Raw genomic sequence first — 21,662 nt, forward strand, 5'->3', positions numbered from 1 at the left:
GATTAAAAATAACACGTGTCACGTGTGCCTGGACAGGGACAAAAAGTTTGTTTGCCGAATAGGCTTCCGGCGCCTATTCGGCAAACATCAATAATTGTCAAATGATTGAATAATGATCAAAAATACAGTCTTGAGCTAAAGGACTATGAAAAGTACAAATAATAAGGTCATAACTCATAATGGAAGGATGCATATTTTAATGGTGGTGATGATGATGCTGATAAAAATGTGATCTGCATAGTAGCATAATATGCTTCTTTAAGCAACGCCGAAATCTCTAACATGTATATTGTTTAAGGAGTCTGAAGTTCTGTTCAGCCCCCGTAGACAAGTGGCAAAACGCTAACGCTAACGCTAACGCTAGCGCTACAAAATGTATGGATTTGACATTAGTATTCGCTAGCGAAGCGATGACTTATGTCAAATCGCATACATTTTGTAGCGCTAGAATTAGCGTTAGCGTTAGCGCTTTGCCACTTGTCTACAGGCCCAGTACCATCGGAAGTATACCACGGGGTTTATAAATGTGGTGCAAAATATTACTTTTTGGTAGCAGAAAAAAGGTAGAGTATTAGGTAAAGCTAAGGGAAGATGAAAACGCATCACAAAAAAACAAAAATATCCACAGCCGAATTATTTATTTTTAAAAATTGTGTATCGGCACTGGAACCTAGCGTTTAACGCATTTGCACCGGTTCCCATTTTGAGTGCCAGCGCCGGCAGCCGTTGTTTTATATCTCGGCTGCCGGCAGTATACTTACCGCCGGTTCTCATTACTAATATTTTTGGGAGCCGGCGCCGGCAGTGGAAGTGCCTCCACTTACACACACACCCTTATTAAAAATAAAAAAATAACCTAGCCAGCGGAAAAGCGGGAACTTGAGAACGAACCTAGCTTCAGTCTATTTTTAAGCCGGTTTTACGGGTCTTTGGGCACACTGCATTAACTCGGGCACACTCAGCAACGTGCGGGACTCCAGCTCCGCAGGTCTCCGGTGCAACCAATCTTTCCCGCGTCTACCAAATATCAGCAAAATCAGTTTAGCTGTTAAAGCATGGAGATGCCACAGACAAACGTACTTTCGCATTTATAATACTAGTGATAATATTATAGTCCTAACAAAGACAACAATAGCCTCATCAAGCAAGCTATTAATGGGATTATCAATCTTGAATCTAGAAGCAAGAATCTAGAAAAACCTGTATCCGATGCGGGTTTGGGGTATAAATAGTCAGCAAGGTCTCCCACTATCAATGACGGATTCCGTAGGAAAGATAAAATATGGAATATAAGTCTATCTAGAATCTAAGTATCCTATGCCCTTCCTGCGTGTCAAAGTACCTACCTGCATACCAAATTTCAGCAAAATCGGTTCAGCAGTTTGGGAGTGGAGAGGTATAAAAGACAGACAGACAGACACACTTTGGCATTTATAATATTAATATGGATCCTAACAAAGACAACAATAGCCTCATCAAGTTAAGTATATAATATATAACAAGTTAAGTATATAATATATAACAAGTTAAGTATATAATATACAGTGTGTAACAAAAATAAGTGATAATACTTTAGGGTGTGTACGTGTTCCTTGTAGAGAGTTCACTGTGAAAGTAGCAGCGCTGAAAGACGAAAATTTTTTTTAACTTTTGTATTCACGAGTTTCCCCATACAAAAGTGAAAAAAATTTTTGGTCTTTCAGCGCTGCTACTTTCACAGTCAACTCTCTACAGGGAACACGTACACACCCTAAAGTATTATCACTTATTTTTGTTACACCCTGTATATATATAGATGATCCTATTAATAGCTATAACTAGATAATGTTGAGGCAAAAATCTAGAAAAGCCTGTACCCGACGCGGGTTGGGGTATAAATAATCAGCAAGGTCTCCCACTGTCAATGACGGTTTCCGTGGGGAAGGGATTCTGGTATTCGCTCGAGTCTTGACCTTCGCATTCGTGAAGGCCTTATTTAGTTTTATTTTTGACCGACTTCAAAAATCTCGGTACCTGTTTCTTTGTATGTTCGTGATTTTCTTAAAAATTGCTGATCCTATTTGGACGGTGTTGAAGCTGTTGAATCGGGCATTTATCCGGGAAGGTTTTGGCTGTACGAAATTTTAAGATCTGACTAAGATGTTTGGAGATAAAATAAGCATAGAGCTTGGTACTTAGACAACTTTAAACCGATACCAATTATTTACAGCGAAAGAAATAAATTCTGTAAATTTTTGATTTCTAACTTGAACACACGTTGTCTAACAGTGGCACTCAGGGAGGTTAAATGATTACTAAACTTTAATTAAACGAAGTTTTGACCGCAAATTTATGGAGTTCATGTCAATATCTTAAGAGGATACAACAGGGGCTAGAAAAATGAAAAAAAAGTACGTGTAATATCTATAGCTGTCTTCCTTACCTCAAGCCTATACCGCAGAATGCGATAGAGACAACTGCAGAAAATCAACGATTCGTTGTCCCCTGATTCCTTCTCCAAAACTTAACCGATTTAAGTACTTTTTTCATTAAAAATTAAAGAAAGGCTTGAGCTGTGTTCCTATGTTTTTTTTTTTTTTTGTAAAATCTAGCCAAATCTGTTTTCTGGATGTTTGAACACAGCGGAAAATCTGGCCATTTTTTTGGGTTATTGAACGTTCATATCTTATTTAATAATTAAATTATGAAAAAAAAAAAGAAAACATAGGGACATTGTATTATTTGCCGTAGATATTAAGGAAAAAAATTATAACTCTACTAGCATTATCCAGGGAGGAAACAGGGGACAACGTTTGTATGGAAAAAAGGGCGGTGTGGACTCCTCTTAAAGTTCACACTCAGAGACATAATATTTATTATATAAAGATAATATATTATATTATCTTTATATAATAATTATGTCTCTGAAGTCTAAGTGTGACCGTAACCTGTTTTTCTTGTAGTAGTTATTATTAAGTGATTGTAAGAATAGACTGACCTGATTTAATTTTTAATAAAGAACAGTCAACAGTGAGACATAATATGCTGAGACCTATTTCAATTAATTTAGTCATAGAAGACGTAATTGTTTCGTAGAATTTATTTCAAGGTTGTCTGTGATTTCCGTGTTTATTTATTAGCTAGTATTATCGTAAACGTGTCAATAGTATTAAGCGATTCGAATAATAAACATAAATAATGAGAGAATAATTAATTATGTATAATAATTGATAATCGACACTAATATTATTGTGATCATAGTGTTAACTAGAGTCAGCAAAAATAAAGAAATATTTATATAAAAAGAGAAGGAGAATCAAAATAAGTTTTACCGCTTCACTCAGAGATTCATTTTATAATTATTATAATTCTTTATCTGTACGGTACTTAATTAAATTAAGATTTGATAATATTATAAAGAGCGTCCGTGGCCTTAGGTAGACCTTTGGTTCGCACTCGTAGAGCGATCCCGGGTGGAGGCGTGTACCAATAAACCATTTTCCGATCTCAAGTACATAATACGGACGCTCTTACGGTGAAGGAAAACATCGCGAGGGGGTTACATAGTTGGTCCCAGACGTATTGACTGGTTCTTTCCTCTGGAATAGGCTGACTATGTTGCGAGAATGTCGTATGCGCTTGGGCAACCATAAGGATTAAGGACACATATTTTATCATGCCCCAGCCCCCAGGCACTACAGTATTTAAGGAGTTGTTAATTCGCTCTGAAAATTCATCCACAACGGATGCAAAGGCCTAGTTTTTTTGACATACTTAAACCTTATAAATTATCTGTCAAACTCTTCATTTAATAATTACAGCCAGGTAATTAATATTCGTCACTTAATGCGGCAGTTAAAGTTGAAAACTCAAGCTTTTCTTCAATAAAATTTTGTCACAAACTTCATATTGTTTTTTCTGTAAGTAAAACACTTTTTTAATTAAAATCAAGTCAATCATCTGCCTCTGAGAGCGGCCGTTATATGTTTAAATACATTTCTAGATCTAAACTAGTTTCACATGATATTTAAAACAAAATATATAATATCGACAGAACTATTTCATCACGTTCACAATAGCAAGGCCGTCACAGATGCCAGTGACCGGTGACGCCGCACTGTGACGACTGACGACACTGTGACGTTACTCAAACGTCACAATGCGTCAACAACTGTTGTTGTTTAGGAAATAACAGCTGTTTTTGTGTAGATTGTGCAAATTCATGTATACCTTTAGTACCTACTCTACATGGGGATATTTCTAGAAGAATAAACTAGAGATCATGTTTTACAACAAAGCAGTGACTTAATATATTTTGGACGTAAAGCGCTTCGCACACAGCAGTGCTATATTATACATCTTTATATTAAAATATAAAGATGTATAATATAGCACGACTTATCTCATCATATCTTTCCACACTGGACCACACATAACTATAATGTACATTATAGCTGCGGTGTGTGAAGCCCCTAATTAGCAGCTGTTTTTTTAATGTTTTAATAGTAGAAAACTTACCTCAAATACATATTTTGAGGCACATTCTCGAGCCCGCAGAAGATAATCGCGCAAGTGCTAAAATAAAACTGACCGTCGGTTCTGGCACGTACACTGTACAGTCGCGTCGAGAGTATTCCACGGCTTGTGAATGTACATTCCAGGGATAGGGAGGTGCGGGTGACTTGTCGATATCGATAATTTGGCTTATGGTGCTTAGAAAACTACAAGGTGTAACAAAACTAAGTGATAATACTTTAGGGTATGTAATGTGTATGTGTCCCAGTGTGAATGTAGCAGAGCTGAAAGAGCAAATTTTTTTGTGATTTGTATGAGCAAGCGCCCCAGCGGCAGCGTCATGAATTTTTCCATACAAAAGTAAAACAAAAAGTTACTCTTTCTGCTCTTTTCACAGTGAACTCTATAATTATACCCCCTAAATACAGTAAACTCTATACAGAGGACCTAATACACTCCCTAAAGTATTTTTACTTAGTTTTGTTACACCCTGTAGAATGTCCGCAACTTCGTTTACGCAGAAAGTCGAAGGAGAACTGTAAGTTTTTCGGTGATAAAATAATGCAATGTTATTTCTCTTAATGTGCTTCCATAATAAATATTATCTCAATCGGCAGATAGCGTGAAGAGATAAACAGACGTACGAGTGATACGATACTTTCGCGTTTATAATATTAGGTAGGATTATGGTATGGTTTTGAGGTTTCAGCCCTTCAAAGTGTTTTAAAAATACAAGCCACTACAGATTAATAAGCCACCCAAGGCTTATTAATCAGTCCATTTTGTACTTACTCATATTGACTTTTTCAGCAGAATGTTTTACACATAACTTTATATTCTGCTGAAAAAAAACGAGAAGTAAATATTATGAGTAAGTATTCTTGTTATCTTATTGCAAATTAAAATTACTAATAAATAATTATGTCTAATAACTTCAATTTTTAAATCTCATCTATTATGTATTCAGAGCCTTATGAGGACGACATAGTAATTTCTGTTTGTGAAAGATTAAAATAAAAATGTATGAATTGTGTGTAATGCCGGCTCTTGATATAGGCGAACGCGTTGGCCAACGCGTCTGCAGACGCGTTGGCAGTGCGCTTGCAACGACGTTTGTGAGTAATCCACACATAGGAAGGTCGTTCAGTATGCTTTGGATCGCGCCAATGTGCGGACGGATTCAAAATGGATGTTGAGTCGCTAACAGCTGCAGCTGTATATTTATTCACAGCTTATAATTACTTTGTAAATGTGGACAAGAAAAAGTTTTAAAAGGGTATTCTCGAATTAAATAAGTAAAAGGCGAGAAAACGTAACAAACAAAGAAATAAACTCACTTTTACATATTTTATACCTAATATTAAAATAATTTAATTTTTTTATTACTTATTATAAGTATATAAAAATTATTACTTATTACTTATTATAATTATCATGATTAATAATATATATTTATTATTTATTAAATATTTAATTTATTTTGTTTTAGTATATTTTGTTGTTATAGCGACAACAGATATAGGTACATTATCTGCGAAAATTTCAGAAGTATAGCGGTTCTTGAGATACAGCCTGGAGACAGACAGACGGACAGACAGGTGGACAGACAGACAGATGGACAGACAGAAATGCAGACAGACGTTGAAGTCTTAGTAATAGGGTCCCGTTTTTACCCGTTGGGTACGGAACCCTAAAAACATCGTGAGGAAAATAGAATGTCCAATAACCTTATTTTTTTTGCAACTTTCGATACGATTTTTGGTTCCACAGGCAGTTTTTACTTTACTCTGATAGGGTCTATACAGACGGACCGCATTTCAACTGCAATCCAACCGCAAATTGCAGTTCAAGTGCAGTTTGAATGCAGTTGACATGACTGCAATAAAACTGCAAACCAAATGCGCAGTAGGATTGCAGTTCAGTTGCAGTTGGCGTGCAGTCGTGTGAACCGCATACCGACTGCATCCAAACTGCACTGCTACTGATTCCATGCGCGGGAGAGTGGAGCGTGCGGGTGGGTGGGATAGTGCATTTTGGATGCAGTCGGTATGAAGTTCACACGACTGCAGTCAACTGCAATCCGACTGCGCGTTCGGTTTGCAGTTCTATTGCAGTCGTGTCAACTGCATTCAAACTGCACTTCATCTGCAATTTGCGGTTGGAATGCAGTTGAAATGCGGTCCGTCTGTATAGACCAATAGGGCCCAATAAATTTAAATGTTTTCTCGATACTCATATTGTTCGCCATTTCGTCAAGTTAGATGTTAATTCGCCACAAGAAGGAAACGTGCACTCTTCATCGCCGCTCCGGGCGAACTGATCGCGCGGCCTATGTGTGGATGGAGCGCGAAGCTTGCGACAAATGTCCTTTGATCTTTTGCCGGCATTTCCGACCCGCGCGGCAAGCTCGCAGACGCGTCGGCCAACGTCTAAATACCTACGGCCAACGCGCGAACGCCCGTTCTACACATTGGGCCAACGCGTCTGCAGACGCGTTGGCCAACGCGTTCGCCTATATCAAGAGCCGGCATATGAAACATATTGTGTGTGAAAGTAAATATCGATATGATTGGAGTAATTAAATTAATTATAATATCGATAGTTTCAGTTTTCACAACCCTCGAGCCGCTTTGCGCAAGCAACTTTCGCTGTGTTGCTAACGGACGGTTAAGTCTGTGGTTATTTAACCAGTAACCAGTAAGGTTAACCGGTGCATCACGTGTTGAGTCAGGTCAGCACTGCGTCGGTATTCGGTTAAGGTCACAAACGAAATAGTTGAAAATCATTGTTGTTGGCTTATTCAACGGTTCATTATAAACGATTTTTTATATTGTTGTTTGAATTTAAATATTATCATAGGCATAAAAGAAGTTGCTTATTTGAAAATGTGGGAATCCTAAGTTTTGCTACAACAAACGGATTTTTTTTATGATCGTATACTTTTCCACTGTTGGGCAAAAGGCAAAGCTATTTCTCTCGTTTTTACGATAGATCAGCCTGGCTTATATATATATATATATATATATATATATATATATATATATATATATATATATATATATATATATATATATATATATATATATATATATATATATATATATATATAATCCCATCAAAAACATTTTCATGGAAAATGTTGCCAAGATGAGAACATAATATTATAGTTATTCACTAGTACCTTACATACTCAGCCCTAAATCTAAAAACCTTAATTTTACACTAAAGCGCTGCAAAATATTTGATAATAATATAATGTGTTAGCCGCACGAAAAGAATCTAAAAATTCTACACATTAGTCAAAATCGGTGGCCTGGCCATTTTTCATTAGTTACGGTATATTAAGTTCAAAGCCCTGACGAATATGATGACAAAATGGCCAAGCCACTGATTTTGGCTAATGTGTAGAGTTTTTAGATTCTTTTCGTGTGGCTAACACATTATATTATTATCAAATATCCTGCAGCGCTTTAGTGTAAAATTAAGGTTTTTAGATTTAGGGCTGAGTATGTAAGGTTAGAAACTTGGCTCTACATGAGATCTCACTACTTTTTGACACGACGAATAACTATAATATTATGTTCTCATCTTGGCAACATTTTTACATGAAAATGTTTTTGATGGGATTTCATTTCTTTTTGTAAGCTCATAAGCTGGTTTACGTTATTTTTTCTTTTAGTTCATTTTTTAAGGTTCCGTACCCAAAGGGTAAAAACGGGACTGATTATATTACTGAGACTTCGATGTCTGTCCGTCTGTCTGTCTCCAGGCTGTAACTCAAGAACCGCTATAGCTAGACTTCTGAAATTTTCACCGATTGTGTATTTCTGGTGCCGCTATAACAACAAATACTAAAAACAATATAAAGTAAATATTTAAGGAGGATCATACAACAAACGTAATTTTTTTGGCCTTTTCGGCTCGTATTCCATAATGGCAACATTAAGACACTTGAAATTTTCATAAAATCCTCAATTATATAAGTACGTTGATAATAAAATTGAAATAAAATAAATAAATAAATAAAATAATAATCCCATACAAAAACACAATTTTTTTCACTACTTTCGCTATATAACAGTACGCAACCCTTCGTGCGCGAGTCCGACTCGCACTTGGCTATATTTTTTTTTGGTGTATTTCTTTTAGGTTTCCGTACCCAGAGGGTAAAAACGGAACCCTATTACTAGACTTCATTGTCTGTCCGTTATCCATCTGTCTCTCTGTTGTCTATCTTGGATGTATCTCATGCCACAGAATATATAATATTAGTCGTACCAACTCATGCATCTAGCGGCGGCCGTCGTGACTTATCGACTATCATAATATAAATTATAAACTTTCACCTTATTTTTATGTTTCCGTACCCAAGGGGTAAAAACGGGACCCTATTACTGAGACTTCGATGTCTGTCCGCTGTCCGTCTATCCATCTGTCTGTCTGTCTATCTGTCTCTACGATGTACCTATTTCAAGAACAGTAGAAGCTAAAGAGTTGAAATTTTCATCGATTATGTATTTCTGTTGCCGCTATAGCAATAAATACTAAAAACAAAATAAATGTAATATTTCGGGGGGTCTCTCATACAACAAACGTGATTTTATGCTATTTTTTTCCTTTTGATAATAATAGATGTCGCTGCTGGTCATCTATATCGCGGTATAGCTAGCACGAACAGTTTCATATACTTGTTAATGCACTCTAATCAACAAGATCGATGACGCGAAGATGTTTGGTATAGACGTTTAACTTCCGTAGTAATATTATTTGTCTTTAACTAACCATAAACCGAAGTTGTTTGCAAAAAAAATATATATTTTAAGACCTAATAAATTATTTATCCTAAAAATTCCTGATCAATCTGTTTCAAGTTTGTAAACTTGAAATAGATTGATAATTAAGTAACTAATTATTATTATTATAATTAATGAAATACTCTTATTAATTAAATACTAGCTATTTGACCGAGCTTTGCTCGGTATTCGATAAAACACGAATAAAATGACATTTTCTAAAAATGATTCCTAGCTAGATCGATTTATCACCCGAAACCCCCTTGATTTCAATTTTCATGAAAATCGTTGGAGCCGATTCCGAGAGATAGGTGTAACAAAAATAAGTGATAATACTTTAGGGTGTGTACGTGTTCCTTGTAGAGAGTTCACTGTGAAAGTAGCAGCGCTGAAAGACCAAAATATTTTTTCACTTTTGTATGGGAAAACTCGTGACGCTCGGGCCCTTGCCCATACAAAAGTGAAAAAAATTTTGGTCTTTCAGCGCTGCTACTTTCACAGTGAACTCTCTACAAGGAACATGTACACACCCTTAAGTATTATCACTTATTTTTGTTACACACTGTATATATATTCTTGTATATATACAGTGTGTAACAAAAATAAGTGATACGTGTTCCTTGTAGAGAGTTCACTGTGAAAGTAACAGCGCTGAAAGACGAAAATTTTTTTTCACTTTTGTATGGGCAAGGGCCCGAGCGTCACGAGTTTCCCCATACAAAAGTGAAAATTTTTTTTTGTCTTTCAGCGCTGCTACTTTCACAGTGAACTCCTATTCTTTGAACTTACGTACTTACGAACCCAAAGGGTAAAAACGGGACCCTATTAGTAAGACTTCGTTGTCTTTCCGTCTATCCGTCTGTCTGTATGTCTGTCTGTCTGTCTCCAGGCTGTAACTCAGGAATGGTAATAGCTAGAGAGTTGAAATTTTCACAGACTATGTATATCTGTTGCCGCTGTAACAACAAGTACTAAAAACAAAATAAAATTAATATATAAGGGGGGCTCCCATATGGCCTTTTTTGCTCTATATCAATAATGGCAACAGGTAGGTACTTGAATTTTTCTCAAAGTTCTTAGTTATATGTCTACTTTAATATTTAATAATAATATTAAAATAAAATAAAAAATTAAGGGGGGCTCCCATACATAAAACACAAATTTTTGCCTAATTTTGCTCTATAATGGTACGGATATAGGTTAAGTTGGATTTGATAATTTTTTTGTTGTTTCAGTACTAAAATTATGTTACATACCAAATTTTAGCTTTCTAAGACTTCAGGAAGTACCCTAACAGTTTTGATGATCGGTGAGTCAGTGACCAAATTGTGGGTTTTTGGACACCTATAAAATCTAAAGTATAATAGCTACGATATTCAAACTTTGCGCATTTAATAACTATACCCATGTCATTATATTTTAAAAATTTCAACTATCTGGCATCATTCAAACCAAAGTTACGAGGGTTCAAAAATACGACGAAACGTTCGAGAAAAGGTAGGTAGTGCCCTTGCGCGCTTCGCTTGGCTCATCTTGGCGGGGGCACTCCCGTGCCCCCAGATGACGAAATAACTCGGATGTAGATACATCCGAGTTATTTCGTCATTTTTTCGCATTGCTGAAAACAATGAAAGTCGTGTTCCTACTGTAGGTACGTACCGCGTTATGTTTATATTAAACTTGGCACGATTTCACCAGGAAATATTCATTACTGCACGTATAATGAGTTTATAGCTTATGTAATTAATTACCAATTGGCAGGGAGGCTGTGCAATTCCGGTTAAAGATTCGGTGAAACTGAATTTTAAAAAATTCGACCGAATTATGTAAGTCCGCCATCCTGGATACTAATATTATAAATACGAAAGTGTGTCTGCCTTTCTTTTACCTCTTCACGCCCTAACCGCTAAACCTATTTTGTTGAAATTTGGTAAAGAGATACTTAGAGCCTCGGCAAAAGAACATAGGATACTTTTTATCTCGGAAAAATGTACGGTTTCGTACTTCAATCGCGATAAAATCCGTAATTTCCCTTTTTAATTGCCTTAACTGTGAAAATAGCAATACGCGATATTTAAGATGCTTAACACAATAATCAACTCCGTTATAAATAAAACATCCATACAGACTTTAATCTGATGTACTATCAGAGGTGGACCTACGTTATTTGGTCGCGTTATTTCAAACCCAGTCGTCAGATTACGACTAACATGATTGAATTGACTGTTGACATAACGCGAAAAATGAAGTAGGTCCGCCACCTGTCTATGAATCAACTTTATAGTACATATTTTATGAAATAACACTCTGGTAATTTAAATTTTATTTAATTTATCATCAAAGTTTTCATTTGTGTCAATACACTGTGTTAACTCTTTAACTACTAATACTTAACTAAAAATATTCATATATTAATACTACCTAGTAAACTTATTTTAAATATATAAATTGCAATCACAATAATATGTCATGTACCTATTATGCCGACTAGTATTCCACAACCAGTTACTAATGAAATAATCTTTATAATACACCATCTCAATTTCTCAAATCTCTTTACAAAATGATGTTCAGTTGTGGAAACCAAGTAACTTGGATACAGACGGAGATCCGGTTGAGAGAAAGAGTCAAGAAAACTTGTATTGTACTAAAGTCGACAATGCTCCGTCTGCTTCGCTTCGAGATCATATTCCACGTGGTATTTTCCATAGTTCAAATAGTTTTCTATCTCCTGTAACGTCCTGTCCTTCGTCTCTGGCAAAGTAAAGTACAGCCCAGTGAGACTAACGCCCATAGCAATACCGAGAATAGAAAAAGTTCCATAAACTTTCACAGTTGCGAGCATAAATGGCGCAATTTTAAGAGCTACTATTAGAAATATGCTAAATGCAAAACTGGATATGAATGAACCGGCTCCTCTGTGAGCTAGAGGAAAAATTTCTCCAAGTAGTAGAAGTGGTATCGAAATACATCCTAAACTAGATAAAATAAAATATAATATGAACATTATTATTGGTATGTACGTTCTCTCTTTGGAGAACACGTCGATACTGACTAAATACAAGTAACCACATAGAATGTACAAAATGAAGAGAGCGGAGAAGCCGGTACTGAATAAGAGCGTGCGCCTTTTGCAAAATTTGACAAGAATGGAAGAAATCACTGCGCTTGTTGTTATCACTACATCGATTCCAAGAGTGAAATAATATGATTGCGCCTTATTCTGGGTGACTTCTTCGACGATTTGCACAGCGAAAGCCGAAAAAATATGGCGTCCACAAGCTTCGAGCAGTATGCCGCCGTAAACGACTATTATGACCGGCTTAACGAAATCCTTTTCCCCGAATTTCTTGAAGAATTCTATCACTTTTTCCGACAAAGTCAGAGCTTTCATTTCACTGGATATTCTAATCTTTTCCTTCTGAGCTTTAACCACATCTTCTATTTCGTTAATGGTTTTCACGTTTTTTCCTCTTAGCCAGTAGAAGGACTTTTGGCTTTTGTCGTATTCCGCCTTCGATGCGAGCCAAGCCGGGCTCTCGGGCCACGTGCACGTGATCAGCAAAGAGGCAGTGTGGGGTAGAGTCGCTATCAGAGCCACCGTTCTCCAGTGGTAGAAATGTCCAAGGGTGTGAACCATCATGTACCCTATCGTGACCAAAGTGGTCTTCAGGTTTAGGAATAGTCCTCGGTTTTCCGGACTGCTGTATTCTCCGACGATGATGGCCCCTAAAGAAGCGTTCGAAGCGAGTCCAGTGAGCGCTCTTCCGATCATTATCATTGAGGCACTGTCTGCGTAATAAATGCAGATCCAACCCATGATCCCTGGCACGGCGACGACGGCATGCACGAATTTTCTGCCATACACCTCCATTAGAACGGCGGACATGAGAAGTGATGGCAAACTCGAAACACCAACGATTGATGCTGGAAAGGAAACACAGGCATCATGAATATTTTTGGTCAAAATAAATCTAATAAGTATATAAAATTCTCGTTTCATAGTGTTTGTACGCTCCTACAAAATGGCTCAGCCGATTTTAATGAAATTTTGTGCGTACATTCGTTAGGTCCGAGAATATTTTTGGCCAAAAATAAATCTTATAAGTACTTGTATATAAAATTCTCGTGTCAGTGTTTGTACGCTCCTACAAAACGGCTCAACCGATTTTAATGAAATTTTGTGCGTACAATCGTTAGGTCTGAGAATAGGTTTTTATCAACTTTTTATATTGATACTATAAATATTTTATATGGCAAAACAACGCTTGCCGGGTCAGCTAGTTTCTTCGAAACCACATACAAGAATGTGTTAAAACTGGATCGAAATTCTATTGTTTTAGATAATTAATATAATATAAGTAAGTATTGATAAGAATCAGGTTTTCCAATTTTATTATACCTTGTGACCTTGCACATAGTAAGTACAGTGATGCTATAAAATTTGATATACAACATAGCAAATCATAATGATTATACATATTATCTTTACCTATCCAAGATGCCGTGTCCAGATCAATTTCTATCTCTGAATCTGGAGCCTGTAGCGGGGGCAGCAGGATCGAGGAGTAGCTGAGCAGGAACCCTTGACCCAGCATGTTCATCAGAACCCCCATTATGGTCCATATCTGAAAATATGTTCGAAGGTACCTGATAAAATAAATACATTGCAGCTTGTCCAAATGTCTACTTGGAAAAGCTGCTGGTGCTTGATGAGCGAATATAATAAGCGATTACAAAGGTGTATAAAGGCATATTCGTCTATGATTGCCCATCATCTATGTCAAGATGCTTTAAAACTGGATGAATTATGGATATCAATTATATCCCAACGCCTCAGATTAAACATCTCCATTTTGTATGGTCCTACTTTCTCCTTATGCATATTAAAAATAACGTTTGCACACGCTTCTTTGTCGGTTTCGATATCGTTCTGTCTTCTTAGCTATCTTTCTCATTCGATTTATTATTCTGTTTTTTTTCAAACAAAAGGACAAAAATACTGTAGGTACACAATACATCTATCGTGTACAGTATTGGTGTCCCTTTGTACAAATTAGACTCTTATTAACTTAATTATAATAATAGAAGCATCTAATAATACTTTATTGATAATAGATTCAAGGCTATCTGTTGGGTGCCGTTGAATTGTTTTAAACATTTTTAAGCACGTTTTTAGCAACAATAATTCATGTTGATGCCTTGAAATGTGATTGCAATTTTTTTTAAAGAATGTCTAAAGGAACGATCTAGTGAATATATTATATTATTTACTATCTACTTTATTAATATTGTAGTTATAATTTTATTGAAAAAAAAAAAAAAAAACCAAAACAACTAAGAGGTTTTAAATGCTAAGAGTCATTTCATTCATCTTAGTACGAAACTAGCATTGAAACCAATTTGGCATTAGCAAACTATTTATTGCAGAATGTATCACAGAAACGAGTCTAAAATATCCATTTTAAAGTTATAAATACCTGTTTAACGAGAGGAGAGAACATTTTGGAGTCTCCGGTCCTTCGAGGCCAATGAACTACATCCCTAAACGAACTGTCACAACCACTCCACAGTCGGCTAAAATATCAAATGTTTGCGAGACCAAGCGCGTGGCGGAATCGTGCGTCCGCAGCGTTTTCCTCGTAAAAAAATAATATATTTTTAATGTGTTTAACTATTATGTTACATAATGGTTCTTTGACTCGTCATATCGATACAAGGATGATGTAGAATCGCTATTGATTCTATTAATTAATTATTACCAATAATACTTAATGAACATTTTTTGCAAAGTTTCCACGGATCCCTAATACCGAAAAACCTGATTGCCTTCATAAGAAATCATGTTGAAAGCAGGTTTCCCAACATGACTTGCCATCTATTTTAGAAGGCTAAAATAAAATAACCTGTTTCAACTTTCAAACAAATGTAATATATTTAATTAAAGCCAATACATTCACTTTCATTTGATAATTACATTTTCTGTTATTATTACTTACGTATCACATTATAATTTTTTGTTTTAAAGTAACATATAAAAAGTCAATCAGATATTATGCTATAACTATACTTTTAACCACTAAAAAGAGGACAGGTACTAGGCGTGGGCCTTGCTGTACTCCCGGCAACATCTCTAACCTTCACGTCTAGGAAAATATTCCTCGACTTAACCCGTTCACGGCAATACTGTTACATTGGGACAGGTAAGCTATCAAGCGCTTGTTATGAAAATTATAGTACTGTCACAGTATAGCAATATGACATAATTGTTATACGGTGGTACTGTCATGTCGTTGCCATCTTTAAGCTAACTCGATAGGAGCCGTTAATTAGTTATAATATATTATAAAACAAAATCACTAAAAGAATCAAGAATCACTTCATTAGTGTTACTTAGTGAGTATTTAATAAACTAACACGGCTGGTGTTATATCAGTTTTATTAAATTATCAAATTATTGTAACATCTGAAAGTCTTTAAAATAAACTTATAGTTCGTTGCTGGCACCGAAATATGGGCATAATATTTTTAAACTAATATGCGATCAGTAAGTCTTTTTTATAATACAATATATTTTACAATCATACTTTTATACTAGAGTAAGACCCCCAAGGGCCAGACCTTCCTTCGTTTAGTAAAGCTGAAAGTTTACTGCTGTTTGTGACCTTTACAGAGGTAAAGCCAGCAACTATGGAGTTACGGTCGCGGTTACTTTAGGAATCTTTAGTCTAGCTTCATCGTCATCTCTGCCATATTTCCCGTAGTTTAAGTAGTTCTCTATTTCTTTCAGCGTTTTGTCTTTAGTCTCTGGAAGTAAAATCCATAGAGCTATCAAACTTAACAGCATAACCGTACCCAAAATAGCAAAAGTTCCGTAAACTTTGGCGTTCACGAGCAGATACGGTGTCACTTGCATCGTGATAGTTAAAATTACCAAGACCAAGGACCCATCGACGAAACCACCGGATCCTCTATGTGCTAACGGAAATATCTCCCCAAACAATGCTAGGGGTATTACAGTGCAACCCAAATTACACACGATAATGGAGGCACTTCATATAGCTATTTGTATTTGCTATTGGCTATTTATTGCATTTGGCAAAATTATTGACATATACATAAATACGCAAATAAAGGCAAATACGGCCTTCCACACATGGACGTCAAATACCAAAGTTTTACTTGATTTTGTTTACAGTCCGACAAGGCTTTAAATGGACGTGGGTGGTGGCGCTGCTCGTAAAGGAGAACTGTCAAAAACTGTCAAAAATTACGGTTTCGCTACGTTCGTTTAAAGCCTTGTCCAGCTGTACTATACGTAGTATCTCTTATTAGTCTGTGGCTGTACTTGCCTATTTGACTCGTTTGATGTGCGTCAAAAAACCGACAAAGGTACGGATACGTGTATTTGGTATTAGTCATATTTGTCAAATAGGCAAATAAGGCCAATACTTGTCAAACATACCGTCTACACATGGTGATTGTTTGGCAAATACATCAAATACGCAAATACAAATAGCCATGTGAAGTGCCTCCATAAAATACATAACAAACATTAGTAAAGGTACAGATGGGCTAGATGGAAACACTTCTATACTAACCAAGTACAAGTAGCCGCATATAGAATAAAGAATAAGCAAGGCTGTAATACCACTACCGAACAAAAGAGTCCGTCGTTTCATATAGTTGATCAAAATTGATGATAGTAATGCACTTGTCGTAATTACAATATCCATTCCGAGACTGTAGTAGAATGATTGGCCCTTAAGACTAGTTACCTCCTCTAAAATTTGTAAAGCAAATGCGGGGAAATATGTCTCCCAAACGACTCTTTTTTTTATGTGATAAGGGGGCAAACGAGCAAACGGGTCACCTGATGGAAAGCAACTTCCGTCGCCCATGGACACTCGCAGCATCAGAAGAGCTACAGGTGCGTTACCGGCCTTTTAAGAGGGAATAGGGTAATAGGGGAGGGTAGGGATGGGAAGGGAATAGGGGAGGGTAGGGAAGGGAATAGGGTAGGGAATTGGGCCTCCGGTAAACTCACTCACTCGGCGAAACACAGCGCAAGCGCTGTTTCACGCCAGTTTTCTGTGAAAACGTGGTATTTCTCCGGTCGAGCCGGCCCATTCGTGCCGAAGCATGGCTCTCCCACTTATACAACCGAACATTATAATAAGGACGGGCTTGACGAAGACTCTTCTCGTGAATTTCTTTAAAAACTCTACCATCCTCCTGAAATATGTTGAAGTTTTGGTCGGAGCATTCGACATTCTTTCCTTCTGAGCTCTAAATAAATCTTTCATATCACTCGTGGACTCCTTCGTTTGTTCCCTCAGCCAATAGAATGAAATTTCACCCTACTTGAATCTTATTCTTGAAGCAAGCCACGCTAGACTCTCTCTGGCCACGTGCAGGTGATTAGAAAGGAAGCGACTAGTGGAATAAGTTCTACGAGAGCTATGTTTCGCCAGTGGTAGTAGTACCCTACGGTCCATACGGTCAAGAGAAAGAGTCAAGAAAACTAGTATTGTACTAAAGTCGACAATGCTCCGTCTGCTTCGCTTCGAGATCATATTCCACATGGTATTTTCCATAGTTCAAATAGTTTTCTATCTCCTGTAACGTCCTGTCTTTCGTCTCTGGCAAAGTAAAGTACAACCCAGTGAGACTAACGCCCATAGCGATACCGAGGATGGAAAAAGTTCCATAAACTTTCACAGTTGCGAGCAAAAATGGCGCTATTTTAAGAGCTACTGTTAGAAATATGTCAAATGCAAAACTGGATATGAAGGAACCCGCTCCTCTGTGAGCTAGAGGAAAAATTTCCCCAAGCAATAGGAGCGGTATCGAAATACATCCTAAACTAGATAAAACAAAATATAATATGAACATTATTATTGGTATGTACGTTCTCTCTTTGGAAAACACGTCGATACTCTCTAAATACAAGTAACCACATAGAATGTACAAAATGAAGAGAGCGGAGAAGCCGGTACTGAATAAGAGCGTGCGCCTTTTGCAAAATTTCACAAGAATGGAAGAAATCACTGCGCTTGTTGTTATCACTACATCGATTCCAAGAGTGAAATAATATGATTGCGCCTTATTCTGGGTGACTTCTTCGACGATTTGCACAGCGAAAGCCGAAAAAATATGGCGTCCACAAGCTTCGAGCAGTATGCCGCCGAAAACGACTATTATGACCGGCTTAACGAAATCCTTTTCCCCGAATTTCTTAAAGAATTCTATCACTTTTTCCGACAAAGTTAGAGCTTTCATTTCACTGGATATTCTAATCTTTTCCTTCTGAGCTTTAACCACATCTTCTATTTCGTTAATGGTTTTCACGTTTTTTCCTCTTAGCCAGTAGAAGGACTTTTGGCTTTTGTCGTATTCCGCCTTCGATGCGAGCCAAGCCGGGCTCTCGGGCCACGTGCACGTGATCAGCAAAGAGGCAGTGTGGGGTAGAGTCGCTATCAGAGCCACCGTTCTCCAGTGGTAGAAATGTCCAAGGGTGTGAACCATCATGTACCCTATCGTGACCAAAGTGGTCTTCAGGTTTAGGAATAGTCCTCGGTTTTCCGGACTGCTGTATTCTCCGACGATGATGGCCCCTAAAGAAGCGTTTGAAGCGAGTCCAGTGAGCGCTCTTCCGATCATTATCATTGAGGCACTGTCTGCGTAATAAATGCAGATCCAACCCATGATCCCTGGCACGGCGACGACGGCATGCACGAATTTTCTGCCATACACCTCCATTAGAACGGCGGACATCAGAAGTGATGGCAAACTCGAAACACCAACGATTGATGCTGGAAAGGAAACACAGGCATCATGAATATTTTTGGTCAAAAATAAATCTTATAAGTATATAAAATTCTCGTGTCACAGTGTTTGTACGCTACTACAAAACGGCTCAGCCGATTTTAATGAAATTTTTTGCGTACATTCGTTAGGTCTGAGAAAAGGTTTTTATCAACTTTTTATATTAATACTAGAAATATTTCATTTGGCAAAACAACGTTAACCGGGTCAGCTAGTTATACTATTATATTCTTCGAAACCACAAGATGTGTTAAAACAGGATCGAAATTCTATTGGTTTAGATAATTAATATAAGTAAGTATTGATAAGAATCAGGTTTTCCAATTTGATTACACCTTATGACCTTGCACATAGTAAGTACAGTGATGCTATAAAATTTGATATACAACATAGCAAATCATAATGATTATATTATCTTTACCTATCCAAGATGCCGTATCCAGATCAATTTCTATCTCTGAATCTGGAGCCTGTAACGGGGGCAGCAGGATCGAGGAGTAGCTGAGCAGGAACCCTTGACCCAGCATGTTCATCAGAACCCCCATTATGGTCCATATCTGGAAATATGTTCGAAGGTATGTACCTGATAAAATAAATACATTGCAGCTTGTCCAAATGTCTACTTGGAAAAGATGCTGGCGCTTGATGAACCAATATAATAAGCGATTACAAAGATGTATATGGGCATATTCGTCTATGATTGCCCATAATCTATGTCAGGGGCTCCCAAACTAATTTTGTCCACTGCCCACTCTGAGAACAAATTATGTTTTAGCGCCCCCTTTGTTTCAATTTAAAATGCATCCAAATGAAATTAAGATGCCTGTACACAACGCCTCCATCTTTTTTCTGGGTCCCACCACAACGCCCCCCTTCAGTCCTTCAGCGTCCAAAAAGGGGGCGTTCTTTGGGAAAGGCTTGATCTATGTCGAGATGCTTTAAAACTGGATTGATTATTATGGATATCCATTACGCCCCAACGCCACAGATTAAACATTTCCATTTTGTATGGTCCTACTACTTTCTCCTTATGCATATTAAAAGTAATTTTTGCACATGCTTCTTTGCCGGTTTCGATATCGTTCTGTCTTCTTATCTGTATTTCTCTTTCGTTTTATTATTCTGTTCCTTCAAACAAAAGGACACAATACTTCTATAATTGTGTACAGTATTGGTGTCCTTTTGTATAAATTAGACTCTTATTAACTTAATTATAATAGTAGAAGCATCTAATAATACTTTATTGATAATAGATTCAAGGCTATCTGTTTTGGGCCGTTGAATTGTTTTAAACGTTTTTAAGCACGTTTTTTAGCAACAACTCATGTTGATGCCTTGAAATGTGATAGCAAATTTTTTAGAGAATGTCTAAAGGAACGATCTACTAAATATATTATATTTACTATCTACTTTATTATATTGTAGTTGTAATGTAATTAGAAAAAACAATAAAAACAAAACAACTAAGAGGTTTTGAATGCTAAGAGTCAGATCATTCATCTTAGTACGAAACTATCATTGAAACCAATTTGGCATTAGCAAACTATTTATTGCAGAATGTATCACAGAAACGAGTCTAAAATATCCATTTTAAAATTCTACATACCTGTTTAACGAGAGGAGAGAACATTTTGGAGTCTCTGGTCCTTCGAGGCCAATGACTACATACATCCCTAAATGAATTGTCACAACCACTCCACAGTCAGCTAAAATAACAAATGTTTGCGAGACCAAGCGCGTGGCGGAATTGAGCTTTCGCAGCGTTTTCCTCGTAAAAAATAATATATTTTTAATGTGTTTAACTATTATGTTTCATAATGGTTCTTTGACTCGTCATATCGATACAAGGATGTTTATTTAAAGTATAGTTATTGATTTAAGCTAAGAGAGATAATGTGAGATTTGTCATTTACTTTATTGCAATATACAGAACATACATTTAGTGTCTTTACTACCAAAATCTATGATGACCTCACAGCCAAAAAAATTAATGAAACATGTAAAATAAAATGTTACTATGTTTTGTCAGTTACATACATAGCATAATCGCTATTGATTCTATTAATTAATTATTACCAATAATACTTAATGAAAATTTTTTGCAAAGTTTCCACGGATCCCTAATACCGAAAAACCTGATTGCCTTTATAAGAAATCATGTTGAAAGCAGGTTTCCCAACATGACTTGCCATCTATTTTAGAAGGCTTAAATAAAATAACCTGTTTCAACTTTCAAACAAATGTAATATATTTAATTAAAGCCAAAACATTCACTTTCATTTGATAATTACATTTTCTGTTATTATTACTTACGTATCACATTATAAATTTTGGTTTTAAAGTAACATATAAAACATCAATCAGATATTATGCTATAACTATACTTTTAACCACTAAAAAGAGGACAGGTACTAGGCGTGGGCCTTGCTGTACTCCCGGCAACATCTCTAACCTTCACGTCTAGGAAAATATTCCCCGACTTAACCCGTTCACGGCAATACTGTTACATTGGGACAGGTAAGCTATCAAGCGCTTGTTATGACAATT

The 21,662-nt window shown here is 36.6% G+C and overlaps 3 protein-coding genes across 3 annotated transcripts in view; all 3 read right to left on the reverse strand.

Annotated features, from left to right (window-relative positions):
- Positions 1-4,574, reverse strand: part of LOC121736411 (facilitated trehalose transporter Tret1-2 homolog) — a 30,142-nt gene extending 25,568 nt beyond the window's left edge. The window contains exon 1 of the mRNA XM_042127585.1: positions 4,498-4,574. The gene's annotated coding sequence lies outside the window, so the exon portion shown is untranslated. The remainder of the gene's footprint in view (positions 1-4,497) is intronic.
- A 7,172-nt stretch (positions 4,575-11,746) lies between these two features.
- LOC121736414 (facilitated trehalose transporter Tret1-like) lies at positions 11,747-14,861 on the reverse strand. The gene is made up of 4 exons (XM_042127587.1): positions 14,768-14,861; positions 13,780-13,915; positions 12,343-13,214; positions 11,747-12,070 (listed from the first exon to the last, which is right to left on the reverse strand). Exons 1-4 carry the CDS (start codon positions 14,789-14,791, stop codon positions 11,972-11,974), a joined length of 1,131 nt encoding a protein of 376 aa, XP_041983521.1. The 5' UTR covers positions 14,792-14,861; the 3' UTR covers positions 11,747-11,971.
- An 838-nt stretch (positions 14,862-15,699) lies between these two features.
- Positions 15,700-19,579, reverse strand: LOC121736743 (facilitated trehalose transporter Tret1-like). The gene is made up of 5 exons (XM_042128128.1): positions 19,537-19,579; positions 17,824-19,102; positions 17,516-17,574; positions 15,988-16,292; positions 15,700-15,708 (listed from the first exon to the last, which is right to left on the reverse strand). The coding sequence occupies exons 2-5, from the start codon at positions 19,062-19,064 to the stop codon at positions 15,700-15,702; spliced, it is 1,614 nt and encodes a 537-aa protein (XP_041984062.1). The 5' UTR covers positions 19,065-19,102; positions 19,537-19,579.
- Positions 19,580-21,662: the final 2,083 nt, after the last annotated feature.

This window comes from Aricia agestis, chromosome 19 (genome assembly GCF_905147365.1).
Source record: "Aricia agestis chromosome 19, ilAriAges1.1, whole genome shotgun sequence".
NCBI classification, from domain to species: domain Eukaryota; kingdom Metazoa; phylum Arthropoda; class Insecta; order Lepidoptera; family Lycaenidae; genus Aricia; species Aricia agestis.